At 44.6% G+C, this 11,353-nt stretch overlaps 1 protein-coding gene across 1 annotated transcript; it reads left to right on the forward strand.

The window, feature by feature from the left end:
* Positions 1-1,720: 1,720 nt before the first annotated feature.
* On the forward strand, positions 1,721-11,304 carry LOC132075288 (uncharacterized). The gene is made up of 8 exons (XM_059475551.1): positions 1,721-1,985; positions 2,732-2,907; positions 3,170-3,232; positions 3,807-3,901; positions 4,452-4,750; positions 5,352-7,268; positions 8,448-8,574; positions 9,344-11,304. Exons 1-8 carry the CDS (start codon positions 1,844-1,846, stop codon positions 9,573-9,575), a joined length of 3,051 nt encoding a protein of 1,016 aa, XP_059331534.1. The 5' UTR covers positions 1,721-1,843; the 3' UTR covers positions 9,576-11,304.
* Positions 11,305-11,353: the final 49 nt, after the last annotated feature.

The following is an 11,353-nucleotide window of genomic DNA, read 5'->3' on the forward strand; positions in this document are numbered from 1 at the left end:
TTTACACTGTTTCAATAGAGCTGTGTGGGAAAGGGTCTCTGATTTTAAGAAGCCAACTGTTAATTTAATTTACTGACCAGTATTCTTAATAAACTTAGAAGAGGAAATTTAGGCCCCAAACTGCGGAATTTGTCACACATGGATCATACAGTGTACCTTAGAGGACACTTACATCTTTTTCCCACACCCATAGCACTAGCATTTAATGGCAGTCTGTTTCCCTAGAGCAAGAAACAAAGCTGCAATTCTGTGCCTGCAGAATTGTTACCCATTGCACATCTAATTTTCAGGATAGGTATGGAGAGTGTTTTGTCACTCTCCATAATTAGGTTGGAATTAATAAATATATTCAACAATTGCCATTATCTAATGCTCATCTGCTATGTATTAACAAATACCTCATAAAATAAGAGTAGGGTTTAGGACTCTTGCAAAGGGCTACCTTTGTCTGTGGCAGAGGTATGACGTTCAGATTTTAGAAACATAAATTACTTATCAGTAGAACTGCCTTGCTGAGCTTTAGAGCTTGAAATGTTTCAATAATCTCAGCTCCAGAAGGATGTTAACAAAGTTTGGGAGAAGGATGTACTAGTGATAGTGGAAACAAAGAATGCAGAATTTGCAAACCCCAAGGACATTTGGCAGAACTCCCAAGATAAGGAAGAAACTAACAAAACCCACTCAGTAACTGGGCTGAAGTCAGCCCCAAGTTGGTAGAAGGTAATTCTGGCAAGGGGAGATTGCGACCACAAAACTCACCAACTCAAAAGAAGGGAGACTGAGCACAATAATAGTAGATAGAATTCTAATTAATCAGAGAACTATGTAACTTATAGCCAATGAATATTAATGCCTTTGTTTACTAAAATGTATGAATAGTGATGGTTTTTGGTAGTCAGGCTGGTTTAGTGGATTTGACACCCAGCACTCTTTTCTGTGCAGAATTGTACAAAAATCAAATACCTCACCTCTCTGTGGGGATTGGCCTCTTGAGCACCAGGTAAAAGAACCCATTTTGGGAAAACAGACGTGTTTTCAGCAGCTTTACTCCCATGGTACCTCCACTGTAAATTGATTTTCAAAATATGTCTGTTTTCCTGTATGTGTCATCTCCTTAAAATATTCACCAGCACACATGTCAACTTCTTGAAGGCAAATTCAAATTGTCTGGAAAACAATGTATTAATTTGGACAGAACTGTGAAGTGCGTAGAAATAAAAGCAATTCCTTTTAACGGTCACATTTAACTGTCTTTGTCACAGCTGAAAACTACAAACTCCAATTTTTGGGTGGCGTATGTCCTTCAGAAGAACCCTCGGCCTTCTTTGAGGCACTCCAAAGAAGCGGGTTATCTCTGTGGGGCCGGGGCCGGTGGCGGCAGCAGCGCGTCAGCGTTGGCCGCTTCCAGCGGGAAGGGCAGCGGGGCCGCAGCATTCCCCTGCGGCCGGGGGAGCCCCTCCGGCCCCGGGCGGCACAGGGACTTCATCCAGCCCCGGCGGCGGCCCCGGGCGGCACAGGGAGCCCCTCCCACCCCGGCGGCGGCCCTGGGCTGCAGAGAGAGTTCATCCGGCTCCGGGAGGCGCGGGGCGCAGAGGAGGCGCCGCTCTCCGCCGCCGGCCCGGGGGCGGGGCGAGGGGCGGGCCGACCGCGGCATTCGAAAGTCGCTTGGCGGGCAGGGCTCTCTCTTCGCCTTCGTCCTCCTCCGCCGGGGTCCGCGCAGGGCCGGGCCGGGCTGGGCCGGGCCGCGGCGCCCTTTCTCGGAGAAAGTGCGAGCCTTGGCCGGTGAGGGCTTGCGGAAGGGAAATACGGGTGCTGACCCTGCTCGGTGTCGCTCTCTGCAGCGATGGCAGCGTGGGAGGCCGCCGAAATGTCCTTCTTCAGTCTGAGCGACGTGAGGGAACGGATGCGGGAGAAGAAAAAGGGTCCCTTGAGGACTGCGAAGTTGAATGCCTCGCTTGCGTCGAAAATCAAAACGAAGATCATCAGTGAGTATATTTTGCGCAGCGGTGTGGACATATGCTGGCTGCTCTGCCAGCTTATAACTGGGCCTTTGGCCGTGGCATCGAGAGTGGGCAGCAGTCCCTTACCTGAGCTCGTGTGCTGCTTCTCAGCTGCTTCTCTGCCCGCGGGTTCTGAGTGAATTCAGTGCCCTGCAATAAGTGTTAAGTGCCACGCAAAGTGCCCAAAGGTGTGCGAAGTATTTTAGTGTATATGCGATCCTCTGTGTTATCTAGGCTTGTTTTTATGGGGGAAGTAAGGCAAGGATAGAACAGGACATAATTTGGACTACCTTTAAAAACTCAGATATTTCCATTACTTTTATTTAATTGTTTTGGAATTGGGAAACAGGGGTCCAAATTTATTCAAGGGCAACTATAGAGGAAAACAGCTTTTTCTCCCATTTCTTGGATGGTGATGAGGACTTACCTGTTGGTGACTTATTCAAAGCAAGGAGCGTATATTTTTAAACTCAACACTTCAACCATGCCATCATTCATTAAGAATTGAAGCAGTAGCTTGCTGCCTGAGTGTGACCCACTGAGGATGGAGAGGGTATCTGAAGTTGCATGTTATTATGGAAGGATACTGCTAATTCTGTGAGGGGGCTATTGAGTTGTAGAGATCTGAATGTGAGGAAGGCTGGTCTAGGAAGAGAGAGAATTACGATGATGGGAGAAGTGTGGGTAAGCCCTTGGACACTGATGATGTGTGATACTGCTCTGTCTCACAGACAACTCCTCCACTATGAAAGTCTCCCTAAAGCAGAACAATAAAGCACTGGCTCTGGCCCTCAATGCAGAGAAAGCCAACGCACAGCGGCTCACCCAGGAGAAGACCGTCCTGCAGAAGGAGGTGAAGCAGTGCCACTTCCAGAACGCTGTGCTGCGGCACAGGCTCTCCTTCCTGGTGAGGCACTCACTGTGGCTGCCATGGGGAGGGGTGGGAGGTAAGGTGAGCTGCACTAGCATCTCAGCTGTGGGAGGATTGAGCTGTTGCTGTTGAATGTCTGGATTCTCAACATATCGAAAAGATTGCCATTCATTTGCTTATTTTGGTTTTCAAGCTGTGTTCTCCCCAGAACATGCCTCTGGCTAGTAGCATCCTTGTTGGAAGAGATGTTTTGATGTAATATCTTTATGGCTTCTCTCTCTTTATTACGTCAATACAGAATAGTATGTTGAAAAAAATGGACAATCTTATGGCTGCAGTTAAGATGGCCGAGCTCTCTGAGGTAAACCATGGGAAACCTGAGCACACTGCTTCAGGGAAGGGGGCTGTCTTTTTCTGTCTTTTGCTTTGTGTGGCCTGCTCATTTCAGTGTTGGATGCTTCACCTGTTTTTCTTTGCTTGCTTGAGTTATGCTGGCTACACGCTGGCCAGTTTGGTGTTAAGGATTTCCAGGGTAACTCTTTGTGTAGGAAAACTACAGTTTTAAACTGTTTTCCTCTGGATTATTTGCTATATTGGGCAGTAGGCTTTTCTGTTCTGACAGGTTGTGTCTTCTTTTCAATTTCTTTTTTAAAGTATTGACATGGCAACTTGGGATAGGGAATAGGACGCTTTCTCTGTATCCTGTCTCATGGGTGAATGGGAAAATATTTCTGCTTCCTAGTCTCAGATTATGTGAACTAGTTTAACTTCATTCTGCTGCAGTTTGTTCCATAATTTATTCCATAACGTGAGAGGGTTGCTGGCAATACTTTACATACTTTCTAGAGAAACTGAGCTTCTGCTGTTTCTTTGCAGGAGGCTGTACAAGGGATTTCAAGATCTTTAAGTCACTCTCCTATTTCTCTTCTTTCCAGTTCCATATAAAGTCTTCATCCTTGTCCAGTGACCAGAAGAGCATCATGACTGAAGATAGCTGGGCTGATGATATTGTAGATGGTCAGCTTCTGAGGTGGGCTTTAAAATGATACCACCAAGCTTGTCCTGAATTCCTATATGCTAAACTTCTTGTGTTTTATGTGTGTGCCTAGTTGCCAGTTTCATATGAGATAGCTTCTCTGAACCACCACTGCTTGATGCTTTCCTTTATTCTGTCTTTTTTTTGCCACTTCTTTTCTTGTTTGTCCTAATGCTGAGTCTGTGCAAAAACGAGTCTTTTTACCTCCTTTCTCTGAGACTGTGTTACTTTTAGGCAGTTTTCTCTGTGTAGCTGCTGAGTACAGCAAGATTTGCTTGAGCAAGTGAGTGCCATAGCTGGCTACTTTGATGTTTGTTACATATAAATGCTTACTAGTCACCTCCTTGTATGATGTAAGCTTTCTGGAAAGATGGTCAGAGCATGATCTCTTAAAGTATATTTGAAGTCCTGTTTCTTCTCTGTGTAGTCTCTGAAGACAGGGCAGTCCTTGGAGCTGCCACATGTGGCCTGTAGTTAGTGTGCTGGATTCTGGGGCCTGTCGTGTGTGAGAAACATGATCCATTCTGCTCTTCCTTCTCACCAGGGTTACACAGATACCGATGAGAGTGCCCATTTCCAAGCTGCGTGATGCAGAGCAGCAAGCTGGCAGCTCCACAGCGCTACAAATATCCTCAGGAGAACTTCAGAGACCTGCTTCTAATACAGGAGAACTTCAGAGACCTGCTTCTAATGAGGCCCTGAAAATTGTGCCTGTTGCCTCCAAAGATAGTTTGCCACCACAGCATGATGAGATATCTCAGTTCCACCAGGAAGAGAATGGCAAGAAGGTGACTGAAGCAATAGCAACAGAGGGGGGTTTTCATGACTCTCACATATTTGGAGGTAAATTTGCATCTCTTGCTGTTCTTCTGGTATGACTTTGTGTCTGTGCTCAGAAATGCGAAAATGCCATAGCTCCAGTTAGCTCTCAACCACAACTCCAGTAGCTCCTAATGACTGGTGTTAACTACATGCTCCACTGGAGCTGCTCTTGCTGGAGTTATGTATATCCCAGAATCAGAGTCTTCAGAAGGATATGTGGTCTGTTTGCAGTAGATCAAGCTCAAAATCAGGCTTTTTGAGTAATAGGCACTGAGCTTACATAAGACTTTTGGAGATGTCTGAAAGTTCAGAATCTGACTAGGTGCACCACTGTTTCTTGTGGATTTGCCATATAAATGATAACACTTACACAGATCATAAGTGTTTCTAATATTATGGCTGGTTAGGGCATTTTGATTTGGGCTGCCCCTCTGTTCAGAGAGAAACCAGCTAAGCAAATCTGGTACACAGTAAGTTGGGGGAGTCCCTGTCTCAAAATCATGCTTTTTTATGCTTTGGATTTGTGGCAGTGTATGGAGCAAGGTTTTTACTGGTAGGGAGAAAGTTGGCATTTGCCTGCTGCATTTCTCAGCCTTAAACATGATTTTTTTCTTTCCAACAGAGGTCTTGTGCAGCACTGAACAAAATCCCAACAATTTGCCAACGCTTGCCTTGGAAAGTCATACTCTTTCATATGAGGCTGAGGAGATGGCAAAACATTTATTTGATCGTCTCTCACAAGGGCACGTTACTCAGAGGAGAAAGCGTTCCACCCTGTTTGCCACAAGCACTCCATCTTCTGCTCTGGATATCTTCCCACATGTCAGTTCCACTCAGGCAGCCTGGGGTAGTACTGCACAGGACAGCAGCAGCTCCAGCAAGAACAACACACAGCAACAGCTGCCATCTCCCAGCCCCCTGGCTTCACCTGCTCCAACTGCTGTTGTTTCTCATAGAAACTCTGTGGGTAAAGAGACCTTTCGTGAGCAGCCACAGACAAAAGAAATGGGGTGTGGTGTTGAAACGGACCCTAGCTGTAGCCAAGTCCCTGAGTTTGTTCCTGTAAAGGTTAAAAGCAAAGCTAAGTGTAAAACCAGAGCGAAAGAGACTGTTAAAAAAGCAAGAACAGGAAAAAAGAAAACAACTGCAATTAAAAACAATGCAGAAAGTAGTCCCAACAGATCTCAAGGTGAAGAGTATGCTCAAAATGCAAAGCTTCTTCAACCAGAAGTTGCAACACGTTCTAGTGAAACTGAAGTCTGTGAGGTGGGGCAGAAGGTGTGTGAGGGGGCTTTTGACAGGAGGAATAGAGACTGTGGTGTGGAGCACCATTCCCACTCTCCTGATGGAGTCCAAGGCTTTGGAAGTACACATGAGGTGAATCCAGCACAGCTGCAGAGTCTGGAAAGTGCTGACTCAATGCAGCAGCTTAAGAAGGTACCTATGTTTGAGATGCAAAGTATGGAGAGCTTGCTAAAACCTCCAGTTCATACCTTCTCAAGTCATGAAGTTCCCTCAGGTGATTCCAGTATAGAGAATTCTACAAAATTCTCACGTGTGAGCAGAAAGAGCATCAGACAGAAAGCCAACAGAAAAACTAGAGTAATTGTGCAAAGGAATGATTCTGATGAGGAATATCTACCAAACATTGTGATAATACCAGAGTCCAAGGCTGAAGAACGGCCTAAAAGAAGGCAAACAGTCAGGAAGAATACTGCCAGGAATAGCAATTGTGATCAGAGAAATGAAGTTCATGTTTTTAGGCCGTGCATAGATGTTCAAGGAGTAGCTAATGGGAGCACAAAGGATTTGCCAGATAATGTAAAACGGCGCAGGGAAACATATATTGTCCATCCTTTGGATCTTGCAGGAAATTCGGGTTGTTTCCAGACAGAATCTGAAGGGAGTGAAAATCTACCTCCCAGGTCTGTTCCTGGGAGCAAAGTGAGCAAAATCCCCAGACCTGTTAAGAGCAATCAAAAGAGCAATAACAAACAGACAGGGGACCTTCAAGAAAATGGGCAAGGTGGAGGTGACCACAACATGAATGCTTTGATGAAAGAAGCCTCTTGCAAACCCAGGCCTCAGAGGAAGAGGAGCAACCCTCAGCCTCCAGAGTCTGATTCCCTGGCCAGAAAAAGTGATGGTACCAAGGTTCTCATTGGGAGTTCCACAGAACTTGCGTCCAAGCAGACTGTCCTGATGGGGAAGTTTTCCTGCATTAGCCATCTGCTGTCTGAGCCAGGTGATTTCCTGGAGGAGCAGCTACCTGAGATATCTCTTGCAGATAGTCTTGCAGACCTTTCACACAGTCTTGAATCCTCCCGTGTGAGCAGTTCTGCAGTTTTGTCTGTCAGCTCCAGACTTAAAGAAGTAACAGTTTCCAAGAACTTAAGTACTGAGGGCAACAGAATGCCGGCAAAACCCCCTGTTTCGCTGAAAAACTCCCTGATATTTCAAGAAATGACTGCAGAGGAAATATCTGGGGAAAGAAACCAAGTCCAGTCAAGTTCTTGGAGCTCTCCTTCACAGAAACCTGGTAGGTAGTAAGATGGGGAAGCTACCTGTGTTTGGAGAGGAGGGCAAAACTCCATGCAGCAAGTACTTATATTTTCCTTCCTCTCCTCTCTTTTTTCAGAGTTAAAGGTCAGTCTCCAGTACACCATATATGCTTCCACTTTTGCTGCCCTGTCCTTTCTGTGACTGCATTTGCTTCTAGTTTATCAGCATTTCTATAAGAATTTCTGTTCACTTGTCCATGTGTACATATTGGGACAAAATTAGCAGCATGTGCTGAGTCTTGCTTTACCACTCTTGTTATCTACATGGCATGCCTATTAATTTAGACAATCGAGTGTTTAAGCACTTCAAAATCTAACTTGATGCTGACCCTGCCTACTAGGGTCAGTCAGTACTATTGGGGCACAAAACAACAAGAAGGTGGAAAATTTTTGGTCCAGAATGGTTAGTGCTGCAAGGCACTTCTAAGGTGATATCTTCACTGGAAATTAACCAGGACTCAACCTAAATTATTTTGGTTGTGGGTTTATTTTTTGTTTGTTTGTTTGTTTTTTAAAAGGATGTGGAGGGTGCATCCCTGGGCTGGTACTACAATAGTTAAGCTGATAGTTTTGGGGAGTTTGCTGTTAATGGATGCTCTGTAAAAAGAGTAGTCTAGTGGGGTTTTTCTTTCTGTAGCTGTTGACAAACAGCCTGTTACAACTGGAGGGGGCTGTACTTTGTAGAGGGAGGAAGTTTGTTCTCCTGCCCTCCTCCTTTTGGCTGTCTCCACTTGGGAAGATGCATGAGCCCTGGTCCTGTGTCTTGCTGGAAGTCAGTAGGTTGCTGGTAGGTTGTTGTGTGCTATAAGCTTGCTGTCTTCTCCAGGCTGTAAGCTCCTGAGCATTGCAGCTATCAAATAGAGTTTTTATATCATTTTTTTACTACACCAGAGCCCATGATACTATCAGTACTAGTGATTTATTTTCGTTGAGGGACCTAATTTGATTTATGAGCTGACTTTTAGGAGTAGGTCTGATATTTTTGGATTATAATGGTCTCCTGAGTTTAGGGACAATATGCGTAGATTCCAGATTGTGCATGTTCAGAGAAACCTGCTAATGCAACTCTTTTCTGTTTGTCAGCTGTTATTTTTTAGGATATCTGGAAATAGTTTGGAATCACTTTGATCAAACTATGTGAATGTCTCCCTTTGCAGATACCAGGCCACTACAGGACTTGAACAATGCCAGGGTTGTGTCTCACTCCAGCTCAGAGGAAGAATCAGGGCGCTCATCTAGGCGGAAACGGAAGCCAACCTGCTACAAAGAGCCATCAATCAGCAGGTTGGGCTTTAAACTCTTCATTCCAAAGACTGTTCCCATGCTGCAACCCCTGCTCTGCTCTCATACACTAACTCTCCAGGGCTGGGCCTTCTCTTGCTTTGCTTGTTCAAAGTTCTTACCCTTTGTGTTCTGTGACCCTCCTCTTTTACCACTGTGTGGTTATCCAAAATTCTGCATCAGTACAAATGGATGTCTAAGCTTCTGGTAACAAGCTACCAAAGATGTTATTTTACTTGTTGAAATGAGCACATCTCTTGGCAGTCTGCATCTGTGGTACTCCAATGCTAATGAGGCAGTAGCACAAGGATAAAAGACAGGTTAAAGACAGCCCAGCAAAAGCCCTGATTTCATTTACATTCTGTGATGACTAAAATTTTAGACACCTGAGTAATACTTTCCCCCTGAGAGCATCCTGTATCTATATTCACTAGCAGATATACCTAAATAAATAGCAGCATCTTTTCCCTAGGAAGCTGTAGATTCAGTACATCCAATGGCTATTGCACAGAGTCATTTATTCCTAAAATGACAGCTTCATAGTTATATAATGTGTCTGGGTATGTTTTTCCGTGCAAAGTGTCCCAGTTTGAACTTTCTGTGAAGCTGGTTATATTGCACCAGAAAGTACTCTATTGGACAAGAAACAAACTGTACCACTTCATCATCTTATGGGGAAGAACTGCACTAAAATTAGGGACTTCAGGGACTAAAATCATACATGAATTCAAGGAATACTTGATGGTTCAATGTAACCCTTTTGTTTCTGCAGGAAACTGAGGCAGGGTGACCCATTTACAGACACTGAGTTCCTCTACTCTTCTCTCTGCAAAAAAAAGCCAAAGCCAGTCAAGGCCAAGCAAATGACCAAGAAGATGAAAGAGAACAAAGAACAGCTTCCTGAAGGATCTCTCAGTGCCAAGGCAGGCAAGTTGGTAACAACAGAAAGGATTAGAATGATAGTTGAAAGCAGCCCCCAGGCTCCTAGAAGCTCGTGCATTTAGCCACAAGGCTATGGCTTTGAACACAGAGGCCCAAGCAAAGATGGAAGTGGCTGACCAGGCAGATGAACTATTCCAACTAAGGCAACCCAAGGACCAATTTGACAAATGAGCCTTGTGCCATGGATTTCTTCTGTTTTGAAATCTTTAGTACTTACGGAGTGGGGAAAGTGGTTAACACAAATTGTTGGATGTCTGTTTTAATGATGGGCATGGCCCTTATGTGCTGCATGATTAGCTCCTAGCTATCTTGTGCTTTCTTCCTGTTCTCTGCCCCTGGCTGCCATGTAAAGCTCTCTGCAGCAGAAGATGAGCTCTATACCAACCAACATTAAGGAATACTTGAAACACAGGGTACTTAGGACCAGATCTAAACATGTCTTGTCTCAAACATTCTGAGTATTGCTACAGGAAGGGTGATCAGAGGAGAGGGTCCCGTGGGACAGAGCTGTTTAAAAACATCTCCCCTTTTCCTATCACTCCTTGCCCTTGTTAAAAAGTACCTCCTTCAGCCTTCTTGTAGCCCCTTGAGGTACTGCACGGTGTGATAAGGTGTCCCTCGCACCTTCTGTTTTCCAGGCTGAACAACCTCAACTCTCTCTGTCTGTCTTCATAGGGGAGGTATTTCAGCCCTCTGATAATCTTTGTGTTCCCCCTCTGGCTTTGCTTCAACAGGTCCATATCCCTCTTAAACTGAGAATCACAGAGCTGGACAACAGTACTCCAGATGGGGTCAGTTATGTTTCAGGAAATCCTTTACTCTTCCACTGCAGTACCCACTGGCTTCAAGCACTTGCTTTTTTTAGGGTCTGCTGTGCAACTTTGAAGATTATTGATTTTAAATGTTGAGAGAGTGGTGGGGAAAAGAAGGGATCACACAGTTGTAAAAGGGAAGGAAATGTGCCTGTTTGGAAGCAGGAAAAATGTTTCCTCTATAGCAGAGCAGGGAGAGGGCTGCTCTTTTCTTCTGACCATACTTACTCCTTCTCCTTAGCACTTCAGCAACATCTGTCAGTTCATGAGAATAGGCTGGGTCTTGCTGTACTCTCTGTATTCTGAGGACTCCAGAAGATGGAAACTTTATTAGTAGAGGGAAAACAGTGTCATCAGCAGTCAGGTAAATGCTACTATATAGCTTACATTTAAGCTGTACCATTAAGTTATTAAAACTAGGAAAAAAAGGCCTGAGATTCAAAAATGCCTTCTTATTTATTTGTTCCGTTTTCTGGAAGTCACCAAGCTTTCTCTGCTATTCTGTAACTCTGGAAGCCAGGTAGGAGCTAGTCAGTAACACTTATATATTGCATACACTTATATAACACTTGTTATAAGTGCTGTTGCATTAGAACCTGCCTGTATTGATCGACTGCTGTCAGAAGCCAGGCCAGGAACTTAGATCTCCAAGTGTTCCCACTAATTCTTTTCATTGCCTCTGTGGGTCAGAAATGGGACTTTTTCCAGCTGCACTTATGTGCATGTGCTAGTAACAGAATAGTAGATTGTATTCACTGACATTGAAGGTATGGAGCAGTTACAGAGCTCTGCTTCAAACACAGGGTAATAGGAGCTCCTTTAGTCTAACATTGGTGTCTCTAATCTATCCTAATCACCACCTCTAGCAGTCAGCTGGAGGGGGAGAGTTTATTTGTGTAACCAGTTTGTTTGCTGAGCAATGATGTATCAGTTTGTATTACTCCCAAAATAAAATTTCAATGCAAGTGGTATTTTCAAATTCTTGTACAGTACCTAATGCTTACCATGACGCTTCACATGACAGCTGT

Source organism: Ammospiza nelsoni, chromosome 7, assembly GCF_027579445.1.
Source record: "Ammospiza nelsoni isolate bAmmNel1 chromosome 7, bAmmNel1.pri, whole genome shotgun sequence".
Classification (NCBI taxonomy): Eukaryota; Metazoa; Chordata; class Aves; order Passeriformes; family Passerellidae; genus Ammospiza; species Ammospiza nelsoni.

Excerpts from the sequence above, each read along its gene's own strand:
- LOC132075288 (XM_059475551.1), top strand. The coding sequence starts at position 1,844 with ATGGCAGCGTGGGAGGCCGCCGAAATGTCCTTCTTCAGTCTGAGCGAC. Across the intron at positions 1,986-2,731 it reads AATCAAAACGAAGATCATCA|ACAACTCCTCCACTATGAAA; the intron begins GTGAGTATATTT and ends TCTGTCTCACAG. Across the intron at positions 3,902-4,451 it reads GTAGATGGTCAGCTTCTGAG|GGTTACACAGATACCGATGA; the intron begins GTGGGCTTTAAA and ends CCTTCTCACCAG.